This window comes from Aphelocoma coerulescens, chromosome 4, assembly GCF_041296385.1.
Source record: "Aphelocoma coerulescens isolate FSJ_1873_10779 chromosome 4, UR_Acoe_1.0, whole genome shotgun sequence".
Lineage (NCBI taxonomy): Eukaryota > Metazoa > Chordata > Aves > Passeriformes > Corvidae > Aphelocoma > Aphelocoma coerulescens.
In genome coordinates, this window is record NC_091017.1 from 30378262 (window position 1) to 30396203 (window position 17942).

A 17942-nucleotide genomic window follows, 5' to 3' on the forward strand; every position below is an offset into this window, starting at 1 on the left:
GAGGCATTCTTACTGCTGGTAAAATGACAATGTTCTATAAACAAGGACCGTTTTTTTAGTATCATATACTGTAACCAGCAGTAGCTCACAGGATAATTAACTTTGTATGGAGTAGTAGGCATTCTTTTCCTGCAATTACTGTTTCCTTTTCCCTAGTCTATGCATTGACTCTGTGTAACACCACAGGTGAAGTTTAGATTAGCATGACAATTAAGCTTTCTTAGTATATAGTGCTGGAAAAGTCAGGTATCTCAAACTTGCTATAAAATCATTTATGTTTCACTGTTGCATTTTATTGAAAGAATTTATCAAAACATTCAAACACACATGATTTATACAAAGTTTAGAAGTAGCCACAGTAAGATAAGACATTTATGACTCATAACATAGTATATGGAAAGACTTAACTAAAGCAGAACCAGTAAACCAATTATTTTTTTCCCCAGGAAAGTGGACTAAGACACTTTGCTCAGTTTGAGTTCTCTGTTGTCCCTCAGAGGAACAATTAACAATGTTAAAAAACCCCCAAAAAACCGAAAGAAATATTTGCTTCAAGTCAGTACCACTGCAGCAGTGACAATCCTGTGGCAACCGTGCACTACCACTTTTATGTATACAGTGGCAGAGGTATGGCTGATCTTCTCCAGGGCCAAGAGGAGGCCTGATCCAACTCCAAGGCCTGAAGGATGAAGGTTTGCCTATGTTTGTATTTTGTAGAGCTGCCTAGAGATATCCAGCAGCTTTAGCTTTAGAGAGATGGACAAGACAAGCTCACCCTAAGCAAGCTGCACACGCTGTCATCTCACTACTGCTGTTTTTCTCCTGAGGATGTAAAGCACCAGCAAGCTGCAATTGTGCCCCAAACATAAATGATACCCAAGCAAAAGGAAGCCCTTTATTAATCAACCCTATTTGATTAATCCTATATTAATGCTACAATTGTACTCAAGGAATTAATTTCCTTTTTAGTGTTGCAAGAAAATTTTTAAAAAGTCTAAAAAGCCCAATATAGCCACAAAAATTGCAAGGTGGATACAGCTGTCCACAAATTTAAAAAAATGCTCTATGAACATATTCCCTGTAAACTGTGCTCTTGGAGCAAGACAAGTTAATCTAACAGAACATTAGAAATGTTTTGGAAATAGTAAAATGTGCCATAGTTAGATGGCAATCAAGTAAAAAGCTTTTAAGAAAAAGTAGTCTGGAGCATCGGTTTCAATAAAATCTGAGCACCTTCTAATAGTTTTGCACCAGTAAACTGTTCCCAAGTTCCCTGAGATTAATTCCCTGGTGTAATTCTAGTTTTGAAATTGCTTTAAGATTTTAGAAACTATTAGGTACACGAACTGTAATGTTTGATCCCAGTGATTTTGTAGACAATCTTGTAGAATATTAAGTCTCCTCAGCTAAGATGGTGTTTTTTACTTCTGCAGCAAGTAATAGTAATGGTCATCACTGCTAAATAATCTACTTAGATTTTGGATGAAAATACAATTTTTTAGTTAACATTGAGGCAAAACAAGGAATCTGTTTTTTCCCCAAAGCATTAACGTCTTTGCACACATCCACTCTGCGATATGACACTTTCCTGTTAACAACAGTAAGAAGTTCTGTGAACTCCAAGGAAGATCCGTGCTTCCTAAGTGTCTCACACAAATCTTGGATGTACCAGGAGCCATTTACAGTGTCACGATGAGAATAGTAGCCTAGTGTAGAACAAGAACATAAAATTACATCCAAATGTAAGTAGTGATAGCTCTTGGAAAAATATGTATCAGAGGCACTGTTTGCCAGCTACCATCTGTAAGGAATTACTAATGGGTGTAATTCTTACTTTGCCAATTATGTAATTTCACTGGAAACTGTAGATGGGAAATGGCTTTGATATCATGTGTAGTGCTCAGCTAAGAGGAACCTGATTCAGGGATTGGTAGCTTACACAGGACTGCATCTCCACTTCGTAAGAGAGCAGATGGGACTGAGGACAACAGACATGGGGGAACTGGGGAGAACAGCCATGTAGTGCAGGGAAATTTATAAGCCCCCAGAATCCTGGAAAAGAGAGGGATGGGATGCTTGCTGTCAGGAGGCAGCTCAGCAGCAAGACTGATGAGAATGCTTCTGTTTGGCAAATGTAATGCACCTTGATACTTTCACTTTTTCTTCAGCACATATAGGTTCTTTCCCAGACAAGTTGCTACTTATCAGCCATGTAAATCAGATGACCTGGAACTGTTCCTATTTTTCTGACTGCAAAATGAAGACGTGTTCAGGGTTATTACAGTGAAGTATCAGACACTAGGTGTAAAATATTAGAACTTACCTTGTGCCACAGAGTAGCACATGATAAAGTCTGCACCAGCAGGCAGAGTATAGACAACAGCTGCATCCACTTCTGTCTCATTGACCAGGGCTTCACTGCTGCTGTCTGTTGAATCATGAGCAATGACTGGATCATCATGTTTATCACCTCGACAGGCCTGTTGGTGAGAAGTATTATGCTTGCATGCTTGCCAAGCTCACTATTAATATGATAATTCTGACACTAACCAGAGGCACTTCTGTTCAGCTAGGTGTGCCACATTACCATGACTCTGCCTTCAGAAAGACACATTTACTTCTCTATTGCTTAAAACATTGGGGACAAAGTCAAATGAAAGCTCCAAGATGATCTCAGAATCACTAAGACTGGAAGGGATCTCTTGAGATCATCTAGTCCAGCCCCCTGACTCAAGCAGTGTTAGCAACAGCAGGTTGTCCAAGACTATGTCCAGTCAGCTTTTGAGGATCTTCATAGATGGAGACTTCACAATCTGTCTGGGTGACCTTTTCCAGTGTTTGACCAACATCACAGTAAAAAAAAAGTGTTTTCTTGTGTTGAGGTGAAATTTTGTGTGTTTTAATTTGTTCCACTTGCCCCTTACCCTGTCACTTGGGTACTACTGAAAAGAGCCTGTCTCCCTCTTATGCCCTCCCACGAAGTGTTTAGAACATTGGTAAGATTCCCCTGAGCCATCTCCTCCAAGCTGAGCAGTCCCAGCTCTCTCAGCCTCTCCTTGTATCAAACATGCTCCAGAGTCCCTTAATCATCTTTGTGGCCCTTTGCAGGACTCACTCCACTAAGTCTGTATTTTTCTTGTACTGGGGAGCTCAGAACTGGACACAATACTTCACATGCAGCCTCACCAGTGCTGAGTTGAGAGGAGGAACTGCCTTCCTTGGACCTTTTGGCAAGGCAGTGTTGAATTACTGTTCTGAAGCAGAGCCATCATTACATGCTGTTACACTTTGCTTTTAGTGCAGTCTCAAATGTGTTTGTTGAGCAAGATTTTTTTGTGAGAAGTCAGTAGTGATCCCAGTATTGTCAGTGATGCAGAAAGGCTACACATGGAGGATAACAAGGTGAGAACACACTTAAAAGATACAAAGGAACATTACTTAAGAACTACCACTAAAAAAATAAAACACAAAGAATCTTCTTTACGGTGATAGAAATCTTGATGTTTCTTCTGATTTCCAGAGGTAAATGCTATGCCAATTGTGCTGGAAAAGAACTTAGCTGTTGAACCAAGTTAATTAGCTTTTTGATGAGTATATATTATAAATTTCTCCAAGTATTACTTGAAACTTAAAATTGAAATATGAAAGTATTTTTCCATCTTTGGCACCAGGTTAAAAAAAAAAAAATCTGAATGAGTCCTAGTGAAAGGTGAATTAACAATATGCTGCTTCTTGCAGCAGCCCTGTGCCCTAAGGAAGCTTTCATTTGGAAAAAAAAAAAAGGTAATACTTAGAATTACTCTGTAAACTACTACCATTACAATCTGCTGAAGGCCAGGTTCATATATGAGTTTGCTAATTGTAATCTGAATAAAGACAGGATAAAGCCCTGCATGACCTGGTTTGACCCCATGACTCTGCTTTGAACAGGAGGCTGGACCAGAGACCTCCTGAGGTACCTCCCAACTTGCATTCTCCTGTGAACCAAGGAAAGAAATAGGAGGTTACATATGGTCTTTTTATGACCACTTAGCACAAACAGTATTCCTGAGACAATAAAGCCTTCATTTGATTCTTTAGATTCTACAGAGATGCCAAGTTAGGTCACAGACAAAAAACCAACCAACCACCAACAACAAAAGGAAATCACTACAACCACAAAAACCAACCAACAAAAAAGGCTCACAAAAAAAGGAAACAAACAAACAAACAAAAAAACCCAAACACAAAACCCAACTTCACTAAGGATCAAGTAAAGGGATGTGCCTGGAAGGAAGCAATGAAGATGCAAAGGTTTGATACCTTATCAGTTTAGCCTAGGGCTGTGGAGTGTGAGCAACAGGAACTGAGCTCAGGCTGCACAGAACTTTCTCAAAAAAACCCTGGTAACTGTCTTCTCTGCTATTAAATACACACTGACAGTCAATCTGACATGGGCTTAATTTGTGTTTCTTTTCATGAAATTACTTACTAAATAGAGCTAGAATAATAATATTAACACTAGTATACATTTAGTATACATTTCTAAGAAAAAGAGAAGAATCCTTGTCTTAAATGCCTTGTGGAAAGACTGCATCAGGAAAACTGACATCTGTATTGCAGGAAGACACAGGTCAATGTTAACTCCACTGAATTCAGAAACTGACATCTTACCTGAAGGATAAATATCTTTGGTTTTCCTACCAAACTCTGGCACTTGTCTCCTCTGAACATGTCTGTGATTGTCTGAATTTTGATTTTGTCATCATATGCATAAATGTGATCATCCACACCGTGACTCAGGAACACACACACAAAGCAGTCAGCATTGCTGTGGTCATCCATAGAGGCTGAAATAGTCAAGTGGTGTTTAGATGACCAAACAGTCATATTCAGGTCTAAAAAACCATTGTACATTTGCATCATATAATTTAATCCCCAATCAGTCCTTTTTCAAATAGATGCAGTTTTCAGATAGAGCCATACAAGGTGCATTGAATTCAACCTGGCTGATGGGCCACTAACCATAGAAAGATGAGTGTCATTACTTTCTCCCAGCTGCATGTACCATTTTTCAGCTTTTAGTGACTTAATTAGTTCCCTCCACAGAAGCTTCACTTATATTGCAACAAAATAATCTTGTGCACAGAAATTTATTTTAAGTTAGATGACCAGAGAGACTGGAAGAAAAGATATCTGGGAATTCTGCTGCAATAAACATAACCACTATATAGTCTCCTACCTTCATAAATTTTCTGCTGCACATCTTCTGCTTTCAGATCATCAAAAAGTCTGACTTCAAACCCAAGGTCTGTCAAACTATTGTTAGAACAGATCAGTATTAGTAAAAATCTTGCTCAAATTATATATCAATTGCTACCAACTCAGTTTCTTTGCCTGTGGGGGAATTAATATTCTTACGCATTATTTATGAACAAAACTACTGAAGTTGATTTTGAATTTAAACTGGTGTCAAGTACAGGTCTAACACCTAAAGTTACTTCAAAGAGTTTGTCCAAAGAAAGCTCTGGACTCAACTATGAAATCATAGGACTTGTGCCAGCAGTTTCTGTGACCTAAAAAAACGTGCCTTGAAGCTTTTTTACTATCACTTTCTTCACCCAAGTAGCATAGGTGCTATGTCTGCAAAATCTTCTGGTCTCTGCTTAAACACAAGATGAAGGTAACTCCTTAACTTGACCACAATTTCTAAAGTTTAGATTTTTTAAGGGTTAGTAGAGCAACCAAGTTTCTTACCTGCGTTTCAGATTGTTTCTGTCTGCCATAGTCCCACGTCTGTCTGGCAGCATTAAATGCCAAAAAAAGTGCTCATGGTTGAAGATTAATGCAACTCCTCTTCTTTGATGGTTCATTTTGTATTCCACTGCAGGGTCAAGTGATTGGCTGCTGCCACAGATGGAAAACATTCTTGGTAAATGAGGCTGTTTCATTAGTTAAGGTTCATAATGGTGCATTTCAGACATGGCTCCAATTCGCCATGTTATGTGTTTAGCTAAATATTAACATAATTGGATAGTACACATGTACTTATTTGGAATTGTAGCTGTCTGTGATTTATTTCAAGTTCTTCTAAGTAAATCAAGTGCTGCCCCTTGTAATCAATAGACTACAAACTGGGGATGAGGTGCTAAGTGTAGTGTATTTTGCAAAAGGAGAACAAATGTTTATACCCTAATGAAATGGAAGCTATGACAATACAATTGTTCAAGTTTTTAGCAACCAGCCCACAAAATCCTAAAGCTGAAGGACAGAGGTCTTCTTAAGGACAGAATAAATGACCTTCCTAGCTTCTAAGCAGAGGACTTTAAACTATCATGGCAGCAAACATATAGAATACCTTGCAATTTTTTTGGTTTATGAGCAAAATACAACATAGGAATGTGTGACAGCACACTCTGGACTTGGACCCATAGTCATGCCAACACTTGGATCCAAAGTGTTGACATGGCTGTAATTGGAAAAATAAAGCAGACAATCCTTCTGCAGTGCAGAAAACAGAAACTAAAACACTTGTGGCAACAGTGCTGGCCAATAGACAAGTCGAGAGTTCCAGGTACATGGAATGACAGTCCAGGTCATGCTGCCCTAGGACTGGCTCTAGTCAGAGCTGTCATTTTTGCTATATTAAAGTTTTATTTAATGCTACGGAATATTCAGGTTTGGTGCAATTATTGGAGAAAGTAACTTAGAATCTTTGCCTGCAGATGTTCAAGATCAGAATTTCATCAGCAAATGCTTTTGTTTCACAACAAAATTACCATCGTTACCCGTAGCCTACCTCTGCTTCTCCATTTTGTTTTGGGAATCCCCTTAATGAAACATCTTTTTGTAATGTCTACATAAGAATTCAGACAGAGAACAGGAATTCAGGATGACTGTTCAAAGTTGGGGAGGTTCTACAACACTGGCTGGATAACCAATAAGAGAAGGTGGGTGCTTTATCACATTCTTCCCAATATGAGTACCTAACATGATAAAATGGAAAGATTATAAATTTTAGCCATGTAATTATGAACAATTTTCAGATTTTGGCAATTTCTCTTCCTTAGGATTTGGCTAGGTGCATGGCTCATAGGGATTTTGGAGAGTTAGGTCCCTGGATCCTGTGAATGACCATGAAAGGATGATTCCCTCAATAGTTATTTCTCTATTCAACTGTATGGATGAAGCAAACAAAATCATCAGGGCAGGTAGTTTACTGTTTTCAGAGCTTTCATGGAATCACTATTCTGTGGTCCATTGCCCCTCCTTCCAGAGGAATACATTCCTGTGATACAGTCTACTACTTAGTCTGTCCAGTGGCTCCTCAGATTGTGATGGTCTCTCACATTGCCTAAATTAAAAAGAGAACTCCTAATAGTCCCTTCCACATGCCTTCCCAATAAGGGTGTTTCTGCATCTGGTGTAGCTAAAACCAGAAATATGTTTTGTAAGTGGATGGAGTTCAATTGAACAATTCTGTTAAATTCTTAACAAAAATCAGAAAACCCTGCACTGACCTCAATCCCTGGGGACATCTCTCTCACTGCCACCAGAACTTTACCTTACATGGAATGCATCTGCTTCTGTGATGTTCTCATTTCCATCTGTTAAGAGAGATCAAAAAGTGATTCAGCCACAAAATCATTCATAAAAAACACCCAACTTGACCTTACGCATCCAGCCTTAAAGTTTAGCTGTTAATGTGAACCAAAAGCTCATTCACACATCAGGTAAGGAGGCATGCAGTTAAACAGCCTCATTAGCATTTGCCTGCACCCACAGCTTTTGGAGTTTGTTCTGGAAGTTCTGACTCCAACAGTCAATTTTTAGGTGGTCAAGACACGTGGATTTTCTATGTGTATGTGTATCTGTACCTCTATAAACATATTCAGAGATCATGATTTTATATAACTAACTAGCTGGCTGTATTTTTTTTAAGAGACTCTAACTCAACAGTTACAATTTTACATAACTTAAAAATACACTGGTGTTTCTTTTATTTCAGTAATGCTGCTAATACAAAGCTGAGCATTCTTGTTGAGGTTGGATGCAGCACATGAGTCACAGCAGGTAGTGTAACAGCTATTGACAACCGAGAAGATGCAAGATTTAAACCTTTTCTTCTGCTGAGATATACAGACATTAATTACCTCCACTAACAGAATGGACTTAAAAGTAACAGTGTGGGAACAACAAGGAATGTGCACATCTTGGGAATGTGCTTAACTGCAGACTAGCAAATGGTTAGGCCAAAACACTGGTTACTTTTACTTAAACATCTCAATGGGCTATTAAATAACTACTACTACTGATAGAGACTACCACATTATGAGAACTATATATGGCACTGTACCTGTGGTGGGTAATATAGGTCTGCTATCCAGCTGGACATGGCCTGCAATTATAAGAGAAGAGTCACATGGACATGTATTTTACAAACTACTTTGCACATACAATGCTAGCTTTTCACATCTATTTTTCACATTAGTAACGCTTTTTGCAAACCTAACATAGCTATGTATTGATAGAGGACAAAAGTTCTTGCAATCCACTCCCCCCCAAAAAACAGATTGTAAAATTTTATAGTCACCAAACTTTAAGATGGAAAATACTGTCATATAGACACAGTAGGAATAGAATTCCTGGGCCAAAGAAAACTAGGAAAAGATTATTTTCCTGTTAATTTAATCCTGTTTAGTCACTTCCTAGTCTTCAGCTTTTCATTGCCACTCTCATATTGCAGCTTCATTCAGATAAACACTATTTGAATTGTTAATGATTTATGAAAAGTTTTCTGCTTGTCTTACACAGGCACAGGCTTGTTCTAAAATCTGATTGAGACCAACGGGACTACTTGTCTTTAATTTCGTGAAGTTGGATTGCTTCAGAGGAATCAAAAAGCAGGTATGCACTAGCTTACTGGAATCTCACAGCATCTTTACCTGGATACGTTTCAGGCTCAACAGGTCTACCACCGGGACCAAAGGGCAAGACACTTAAAAAACACAATGGCACTGAAAAAAGTCCCTTTAAGCTTAGCTGCCTCTCCGGGAACCCAGCTCAGTTCTGCTGCCCTGACTTCTCCTGCCCTGCTGTTACACGCCAGGGACCTCCCCCGCTTCCGTGTCCCGCGGCCGTGCCAGGCGTTGCGAAGGGGTTTTCCCCTGGGCATGGTGTGCTGGATTTACGTGGAAATCCACTTCCTCGTCGGCCGCACTCCTTCGCCTCGCACCTTCCCCGGAAGGAAGGAAGGAGGCAAGTGTCGGGCTGCCCCCGAGCCCGGGCAGCGCTCTCCGGGCAGCGCTCCCACTCTGCGGAAAGCTCGGGCGCTTCGGGTGGCGGCCCCTGTGCCCCCGGCTCCTCGCAGACATTCCCCATCCCGCTCCTGCTCCGCGCTGCCTCCGGCAGGAGCCCAGCCAGCGGCGCGCCCCCGCCCTTCCCCGCCGCGGCCCCTCCGCACACGCACCCGCCCGCGGCCGCCGCTCCGAGCCCGACATCGCCGCGGACCGAGGCACCGGCTGCACACCGAGATAAACCGAGCCAAACCGAGCCGTGCCGCGCCGAGCCTTCCCCTCTCCTCCTCTGCCGTGCCTTCCGGGGGTCGGCCCGCCCCCTCAGCCCGGGGGCGGGCGCTTGTCGCCCTTTGCTCCGCCGGCGGCCGCCTCCGCCAGGGACGGGGCGAGGGACGGAGCCGGGAAAGCCGAGGGCGGAGGTGTTAAAGTGCGCCGTGTGTTACCTGTGCTCCTGTGGTGGTACTGCCGCGAGCATGGTCGAGTAAATGCGCCGTCTTATACAAAACCCTCGTCCTGAAATAGGTGAGAGGCTCCCGTATTCACTTAGCTGAAAATTTTCAAAACGGCACTGGAATTTCCATTACAGGCACATACTCTTTCCTGTCCTGTTCCTCAAAATGCGTTTTCATTCGGGCACCACACAACCCTGGAGAGGTTTGGATGCGTGGATCATTCTGCAGCTTCCCGCGTCAGTTCTCCCTGATGATTTCAGACCTGTGAAGCGAGTGACAAGGTATTGGAGAGAGCGCCCAGGTATCTTAACGAGGGCTGATATTCCCAGCCGGGAATTACGCGGCACTTACCGGTCACTGGTCAACTGCATAACAAACAAGTTTCTAAACCAAAGCCAATGACAAAAACCCGTTCTTCTGTATAAGAGCTTTACAGATTGTACGTTAGAGGGATCTGAATTTTCTAACCAGCCTACTTTTAGAGAGATAGACTCAGATATGAATGGGCGCTTACAAGCACAAAAAGCAGCATATTTAGAGTGGAATTATGGGCATTTTTACCCAGTCTGGTCTTACACAGGCTTCTTGCATGGGTAAAGATTTTCGATCAGATGTCTCCCTTTGGTTAAAGGAGCCATGGGTATTGTTAATTACCTTTGCTTGTTTTTCCCTTGTTCAGACTTGTTACTCTCAGACTGCCAGTAGGCAACTGGATCAAGATAAAACTTGGTTTCAATTGTCTTTGTGCATACTTTAGTTACAACATGACACTATCACACGTTTTGCATCTTATACTGGGTGACATTCAGACTTCCATAAAACAGATTCCTTTTTCTGCAACTGCAAACCCCAGCTCTCACAGCTCACGCTGGAGCTGCCCGTGGACCCACTGGCAGCAAGACTCCCGTGTGAAGTAGCAGCTGTAGAACCAAAATCTAGGACTCTGCCGTGTTCCTCAGTCCAACAGTTCGCTTAGATCCCCGTAAGACAGACATTTTTTCTGCTTTGTTTTGCTGTAGGCTAAGAGCAGACTCAGCCGCTGTGTTCAGATGAGTCACAGTGTGAAACTTGATCGCAGTGCGTGCAGCCTGAGGTAGCCTTGGGCTGGTGTGCGTTTCCATCTCATTGTAATATATCAAAGGCTTTTTGTGAGACATGCCTATATGTTTGGAAACACTTTCAGATTGTTGCAGTGGCTCCCCGGGAGGTAGGTATTTTTTGGAAAAAGCATTATGGATGGATCAGAACTGCAGTCTGAAGAAGGAAGTTTGATTGTGGACACACCGCTGTACAGTATTACCGAACACAAAAACATGCAGTATTTAGTTAAATGAGCCACTATATATAGTATTGTTATGCTTTAATCCAGCATGAAGCTAAACACCACTGAGCTGTTTACTCACTCCCCCCAGTGGGATGGGGGAGAAAATCAGAAAAAAAGGTAAAGGCAGTTTAATGGGACAGAAAAGGAGGTGAAAATAGTAATACAAGAATATACAAGACAAGTGACACACAGTACAGTTGTTCACCACCCCCTGTCCAGTCCCCAAGCAGTGGTCGGTGCCTCCTGGCTGATCAGGATATAAACTGCCCCCTATTTATATACTGGGCATGATGCTCTATGGTGTGAACTAGTCATCTGGGCAGTTTGGGTCAGCTGTCCTGGCCATGCTTCCTTCCAGCTTCTTGTGCACCTCCTCACTGGCAGAGTACGGGAAACTGAGAAGTCCTGGATTTAAGGTAAGCCCTGCTCAGCAACAACTAAATCATCAGTGTGTTACCAACATTATTCTCACACTACATCCAAAACACAGCAGTGCACCAGCTACTTAGGAAGAAAATTAACTCTCTCCCATCCAAACCCAGGACATGCATTAATTTAAGCACCTAGTTTAAGCCCACTTGTACCAAACTCAACAAGCCATCTAGTTGAACTGTAGTGGTTTGGACTCATTGTGATACTTTTGTCATTTTAAACAAACAACGCTATTACCATTCCCTCCTTTAAACTTAAAAAAATTTTTAGGGTTAAAACCATGGAATTCCAGGGTAATTCAGAATTGTTTCAATTCTGTGGTAGAAAATAAATGTCACCAAATTTAGGGGAACTACACGTTAATCTAGCAAAGTTTTGTAAAGCTTTACAGTAATACTTCTCTTGTAGTGCTATTTCATATCCACAAATAAGAAACCTTGAAGCATGACTAAGGAACTTTAGCAGAAACTTTTTTTTATTAGGCCCTTACATTCACTGTCATGTACAGTAAGCTCTAGTGACAAATAAACCAAAAACACAACTGGCAAAGAAAAAAACACACAAAATTATATCACATTATAGTCCATGAGTCCAGTGAATTTTATGCATTTAGTTTCTATTACCTGTTCACAGATGAAATATTTTAATCTTCATTCCTCTCCTGTGCATATCTAAAGCAGAATTGCTTTTTAACAAAAGCAAAACATTATCTTTCTAACAGAGGACCTAATGCAGAAGTTAACTGACTGACTGACACCTGTAGATAAGCAACGAAAGCTGAGTACAGAGAGAAAACCCCAAATAATTCAGACATCAGGTGATTTTAGCTAGAGAAGTCAGAGAGGGAACAGGTGACAGAAGTACAGGCTCACATATCCATCAGCCTCACAGAGGGCATCTTAAATAGTTTGTTGGACGTACTGATCTTAACTGTGGAACTTGCTTTTAGTTTTCATCAGAACAGACTAAATGAGAGCAAAGATGAATACAGTAGCCAAGTTGTGCCACAACAGAAATATAAATCAACATATTTGTACATATATCCTTTCCGTGCATATAATACACAACACAAAATATTCTATTCAAAAATAGACATTTGATGAACTTTTTAAAAATAACATAGAAACTACATTTCAAATCAAAACTATATCCTTATGCTGCAAACTGTTCATTTTACTGGACAGCCCTTAAAAGGATCAACGTACTTGATCTGAAAAGTGCTGCAGAAGTAAGGCATTGATATAGAATCAGGTAGAAATATGTAGTGCACATACATGGGCTTGGGGTATTTTCCTTCTCTTTTTAACAACAAACCTGCCAGACCACATACATCGGAGAGAACTGAAGGCAATTGCAGCAGGATCATGCAAGTACAAGCTGTGTGAGATGTCATATTGGTACACACAACACACTTTTTCCTGCTGAACCCATCAGATGCTTCAACTGCCAGTAAACCTAAAATGTGACCTGTATTAAAAATCACCTGAGAATTCAATGTAACTCTTCCATGCCTCTGATGTCCCCACTATGGAGTTTTCTTGGGAAGATTAAAATGGCACCAGTGTTTTACAACAGCATGCCCTTGGTGAATATACACCAAAGGAAAGCAATTTCAGTTCCCAAGCTTCTGGCATAAAATGGAGAGAAGGACAACTTGTTTCTTTTTTACATGAATATTGTAATGATCTTCAAATCAGTAAATTCATGTCAGTGTTTAATGCATTACTGTCTGAAAAGCGTAAAGGTTTGTAACCAAAGCTTGGCTTCTTTTCAGCTGAATCTTCAGCTTTATTCTACATGGTGAGATCTCAGTGTCTTCTTTCAGAGATCTGTCTTGCCCTCATAGTGACACATACAGGCAGCTCTCTGGCTATCCAGGTAGGGTTTGCATCCTAAATGGATAACTGCATCAAACAGCAGCTGAACAGTTGATTCACAAGCTGCAAGCAAAGAAGAGTTCAGTTAAAAGTACTCTTTGAGTGGAATATGAAACTAACAAGAGAAAACTCTGGCAAACTGAGAACGATTCTAAGAAAGGAGCAATCTTCTCTGGGCATAGCAAATAGATTGTCAAATGAAAGACTGAACCAACAGAGAGTCATTTGAGTAAAGATTTTTTATATGCCAAACAAAATGCAAATTCATTGCATGTGGAACGTTACCTCTGTTAAAAACATACTGAGTCTCGGAAAGATCAAAGAACTGGTTTATCTCCTCACTCTTTGCATCCCAGTTCATGCAGAGGTTGCTATCTTTAACATCAGCTCAACAGAACTGAACAAATATTCACCAGTTCTGACACTAAAGACTAATACAATGATTTATTTACCGTTAAATAAATTTGAAAAGTTCAAACACAAGGTTGTTCTAAAAACTTAACTGCTCTCAGTGGGAGTATTTACTGTGAAAGTGACATTGTCCAAGTTAAAAAGTGGTTATGTCATGTATCCATCAGATGCAGGCCAATGACCAGAAGGAATATCATATGGCCTATTACTAAGAAACCTAACATTTATTCACTAGGGGACAGCATTAACTACTTCCACTATGACAATATATTAATATCTTATTTCATAACAGGAAAAGATTCTGTGTTTTCCTACAGTTTACTAACAATCACATAGTAGATATTTAGAAATCACCCAGCAGAACAGTCATATTACAGCTATGTTACAGTAAATGCAAGAATTATACATGCATTTTGATCAAGTTGTATTCCCATATTCATACTCCCAAATGGGCAGCATTATTTTTTCCCCTAAAGTTAAAATTAACCTTAACTCAAAGTTGGTTTTAACCCTCATCATTTTCCTATGCTGTGTCACTGCTCTGCTGTACAAGCATGTGGGCTGCACAGCAGAGGGACAGAACAAAGCACCTTTCATCAGCTTATGAAAATGTGGCCTTGCTGCACTGCACAAAGATTCTTTGCCAAGTTAAGCTTGGGTTGAAACTGAAAAAAAAATGAAGGCTTTTTCACAGTTACCCTGGACACTCTCTGAGATTCCAAGTGTTTTCTGCACATCTCTGCAAATTTTTGAGAGGCAGGTCTGAAACTGCTCATCACAATCATTTTTTTTATTGCCACAAGTATCATAGCATCTGTCATGGTGATTGCAGCACCTTGTCATTGAAGGGATACCGATGTCAAACTGTGAAGAAAACACACAGACACACACACTCCATTGGTGTTCCAGTTAAGAAAAATATAACCTAGGGACAGACTGGAACAGTTAGAAATCAAAAACTAATGTGATGGGTTGAGATAAAGACAGTTTAATAGATGAATAAAAGAAGAAAAAAAGGTCCCAAATAAGCAGTGTAAAAAGCATTCACCACATCTCACAAGCAGAGGGGACACTAAGCCAGTCTCTGACCAACAGCCACCTGGAAGTCATACACAGCTCTACCACCACCCCCTCCCCACCTTCTCCCACTGCTCCAGTTTTTATTGCTGAGCACCACTATGTACTATGGAATACCCCTCTGTTCAGTGTGGGTCTGCTGCCCTAGCCTCTCCCAACCTCTTGCCCAGCCCCAGCTTACGCTCTGAGGTGGTGGATGGGCAGGGGGGAGGAAAAAAGAGAAGGTCCCAAAGCTGGAGGACAACAAGCTAACTCATCTCTTCTTTCTAGCATTAAGGAAAATGGGTTAGTGTCAGTAAGGACAGCAAGAGTCAGAGCCAAACCCTCCACTCTTACAGGCTCACAGCTGTGGTTACTCAAAGCTTTCAAGACTGTGCAAACAAAATATGAAACCAAACACTCAAAACCCAAGAAATTAATCAGCAACATTACATTTTATGCTTGTAATATTTGAAAATATTTATGCTATGTTCATTTACAATACTAACACTTCCTATATGTTGTTACCAGAGCATGTGTTAGGAGCTGATAAGAACAGGGACCTTGTATATGGAGCTGTGTCAGAAGGGGGATGGAAAAAATCATCTACACTGAGGAAAGCTGATGTATGGAAGATGCACAAAGAAGCCCCACAATGGAAATACCTGAACTCCAAACAGAGGGGATCCACAGCCATTTGGTGGTGATGGTTTATATCCATCACGAGGTACAGGCCTTGATCCTGAAAAAGGTAATTTATCATGTCTCAAATAGGTATTTCTTTGCACAGGATTTTAGTAGTTTTAAAGCTCACCACAGACATTTGTTTGGCTCAAGATAGTATCAGTTATAGTTTTAACTTAAAATATATTCAGGCACGCACTTATCAACAATTCTTTCCAAATTACAACTTAGGGGTACTAAGTAATTTTTTTTTAGAAAGAGGGACAAGACACCTGAGCAAGTGTCAATGTTTGCTTCCCAAGTTAAAAAAAAATAAATTACTAAAATTGATGTGTTGGTTAAGTATGCAATATGTAGGAGTGCATTAACAGAGTACTTTAGTGTAAGTTCATTAATACTTCTATGCTTTATATGCAATGAACAGTAGTTCTCTGATTTTTTTATCTTAACTGGAATGAAACATCATTTTTATTTCTACAGCTGTAGCATTAATAGAATTTAAATTAGTAGAGACTGCTAAACTCACATCTCCCTTAACACTAGCTAGTGCAGCAAGCCAAGGAATTCTGCATCCCAAGTTAAGGAAGACCGTGGAGTTAATTTCAAAAATGACCCTCCAGCTCATTTCAGTATTGGAAACAAATGCGTCCACAATTAAAAGTAATGGAGAATCAAAAAAACCCCCACATTTGAAAGATGCATATTCTAGTACAGAGTGTAAATGTCACAGTGTCCTGGCCACTCTTGTGGAGCCAAGCCAGGGTGTCACCATCAGACTCACTTCCTGACTTAACAAATAATCCAACAGAGTAAACTGGGTGTGACATGGTTCCACCATGACAGGCTATGGGAGCCTCCTATTTTGGAGTGCTCTTGAAGCGCCAGTGAAAAGCCTGGAAAGAAATCTCCTTTCTGGAGCATTGCCTGCCCTGGCACCCAAGATGGGCACGGTAGGGGAGGTGATCACAGAAGAGGACAGGTTGGAAGGCACTACAGTGAGTCATCTGGTCCAAACGCCTTGCTCAAGCAGGCTTCTCCTAATAATAATAGTCTAATATAATGATGATGATGATAATAATAATAATAACCATCACCATCTACCGGGTCATGCCAACTTGAGCTGCCTCAGTTATTGCTCAGGTAAACCAGGCAGCTGAAACGCAGGCAAGAAGCACAGACGTCCTCTGCTGGTAGCAGCGGGATTTACAAATAGCAGGACGCATTCCTTGCACTGGCAACCGCGGCTGCCATTAAAACCAGTTATTCAAGCGTGACTTTGGAACAACATATTCCATAGCTCAGATTTAAGCTTTTCTGTCCCAAACCGAAACGCTCAGGCGTGCTCGTAAATAAACAGCTGGAAGGAAGCAATTCTTCCCGCTCCAGGGTTTTGCCCTGTACACAGCAGCTACATATTTGACAGTAGTACACCTTTCTCCACGGCAAGCGTCTTGGAGACGTTTAAAAGGAGCTATTTAAAAGTCACGTCAGGAGAACTGCTTACGTGTATGCATGCTCCGTACACGTTATACACGTATTTAAACACACATACACGTACAAGAGCTTTCTTGCCGAGGCTCACACATGTATTTACAATTATGTACACCGCCAAGACCTCGATAGCGAGGTTTGCCCCGGGAGCGGCGCTGGGCCGCGGCGGGAGCGCAGCCCCGGCCGCCCTGCCCGGGACAAGGCTCGCGCCGCCAGCCCCGCTCACCGTCGCTGCACTTGTACTGGCAGAGCCCGTCCTCGCCGCCCAGCAGGTCGAGGGCGGCGTTCAGGTACATGTCGATCTTGTGCACGCCATTGCGGATCGTCTTCAGCGTCATCCGCCAGTCCGGGGTCTGCGGCGCCTCCTGGCCCCGCGCCGGCCGCCAGGCGCAGGCCGCGACCAGCAGCAGCAGCAGCGGGGGCGGCAGCGGCAGCGGGGCGCGGGCCATGGCGAGCCCGCTAAGCAGCCTCTTCCTTCTCCTCCGCCGGCGCCCGGCCGGCCCGGCCCGCTGCCACCACCGCCACCGCCGCCACCGCCGCCATGGTCCCCGCGGCCCCGCCCGTGCGCCCGCCCCACCGGGTGGGGCCTCCCCGCCCGCCCGATGGCAGCGCCGCGGAGCGCCCCGTGTCCGCTCTGCCGTGTCCGCTCTGCCGTGTTCCCTGTACCGTGTCCGCTCTGCCGTGTTCCCTGTACCGTGTCCCCTGTGCCGTGTCCCCTGTGCCGTGTTCCCTGTGCGGTGTCCGCTCTGCCGTGTCCGCTCTGCCGCGTCCCCTGTGCCGCGTCCCCTGTGCCGTGTCTGCTCTGCCGTGTTCCGTGTGCCGTGTTCCCTGTGCCGTGTCCGCTCTGCCGTGTTCCCTGTACCGTGTTCCCTGTACCGTGTCCCCTGTGCCGTGTCCCCTGTGCCGTGTTCCCTGTGCCGTGTCCGCTCTGCCGTGTTCC

At 42.3% G+C, this 17942-nt stretch overlaps 2 protein-coding genes across 5 annotated transcripts; both read right to left on the bottom strand.

Annotated features, from left to right (window-relative positions):
- Positions 1–271: 271 nt before the first annotated feature.
- Positions 272–9626, bottom strand: CASP6 (caspase 6). 4 transcript variants are annotated; one of them, XM_069013330.1, is made up of 8 exons: positions 9449–9626; positions 8336–8377; positions 7544–7586; positions 5737–5883; positions 5222–5298; positions 4654–4829; positions 2324–2480; positions 272–1706 (listed from the first exon to the last, which is right to left on the bottom strand). In XM_069013330.1, the coding sequence occupies exons 1-8, from the start codon at positions 9477–9479 to the stop codon at positions 1468–1470; spliced, it is 912 nt and encodes a 303-aa protein (XP_068869431.1). In that variant the 5' UTR covers positions 9480–9626; the 3' UTR covers positions 272–1467. The 4 variants fall into 4 exon arrangements, with proteins under 4 accessions (XP_068869431.1, XP_068869430.1, XP_068869432.1 ...); XM_069013329.1 differs by having other exon boundaries at positions 5737–5886; positions 9449–9625; XM_069013331.1 differs by lacking the exons at positions 7544–7586; positions 8336–8377; positions 9449–9626 and adding an exon at positions 6779–6870 and having other exon boundaries at positions 5737–5886.
- Positions 9627–11940: 2314 nt separating this feature from the next.
- On the bottom strand, positions 11941–17584 carry PLA2G12A (phospholipase A2 group XIIA). Its single transcript, XM_069013333.1, has 4 exons — positions 17229–17584; positions 15493–15569; positions 14470–14635; positions 11941–13423 (listed from the first exon to the last, which is right to left on the bottom strand). The coding sequence occupies exons 1-4, from the start codon at positions 17449–17451 to the stop codon at positions 13305–13307; spliced, it is 585 nt and encodes a 194-aa protein (XP_068869434.1). The 5' UTR covers positions 17452–17584; the 3' UTR covers positions 11941–13304.
- Between the last annotated feature and the right edge of the window lie 358 nt (positions 17585–17942).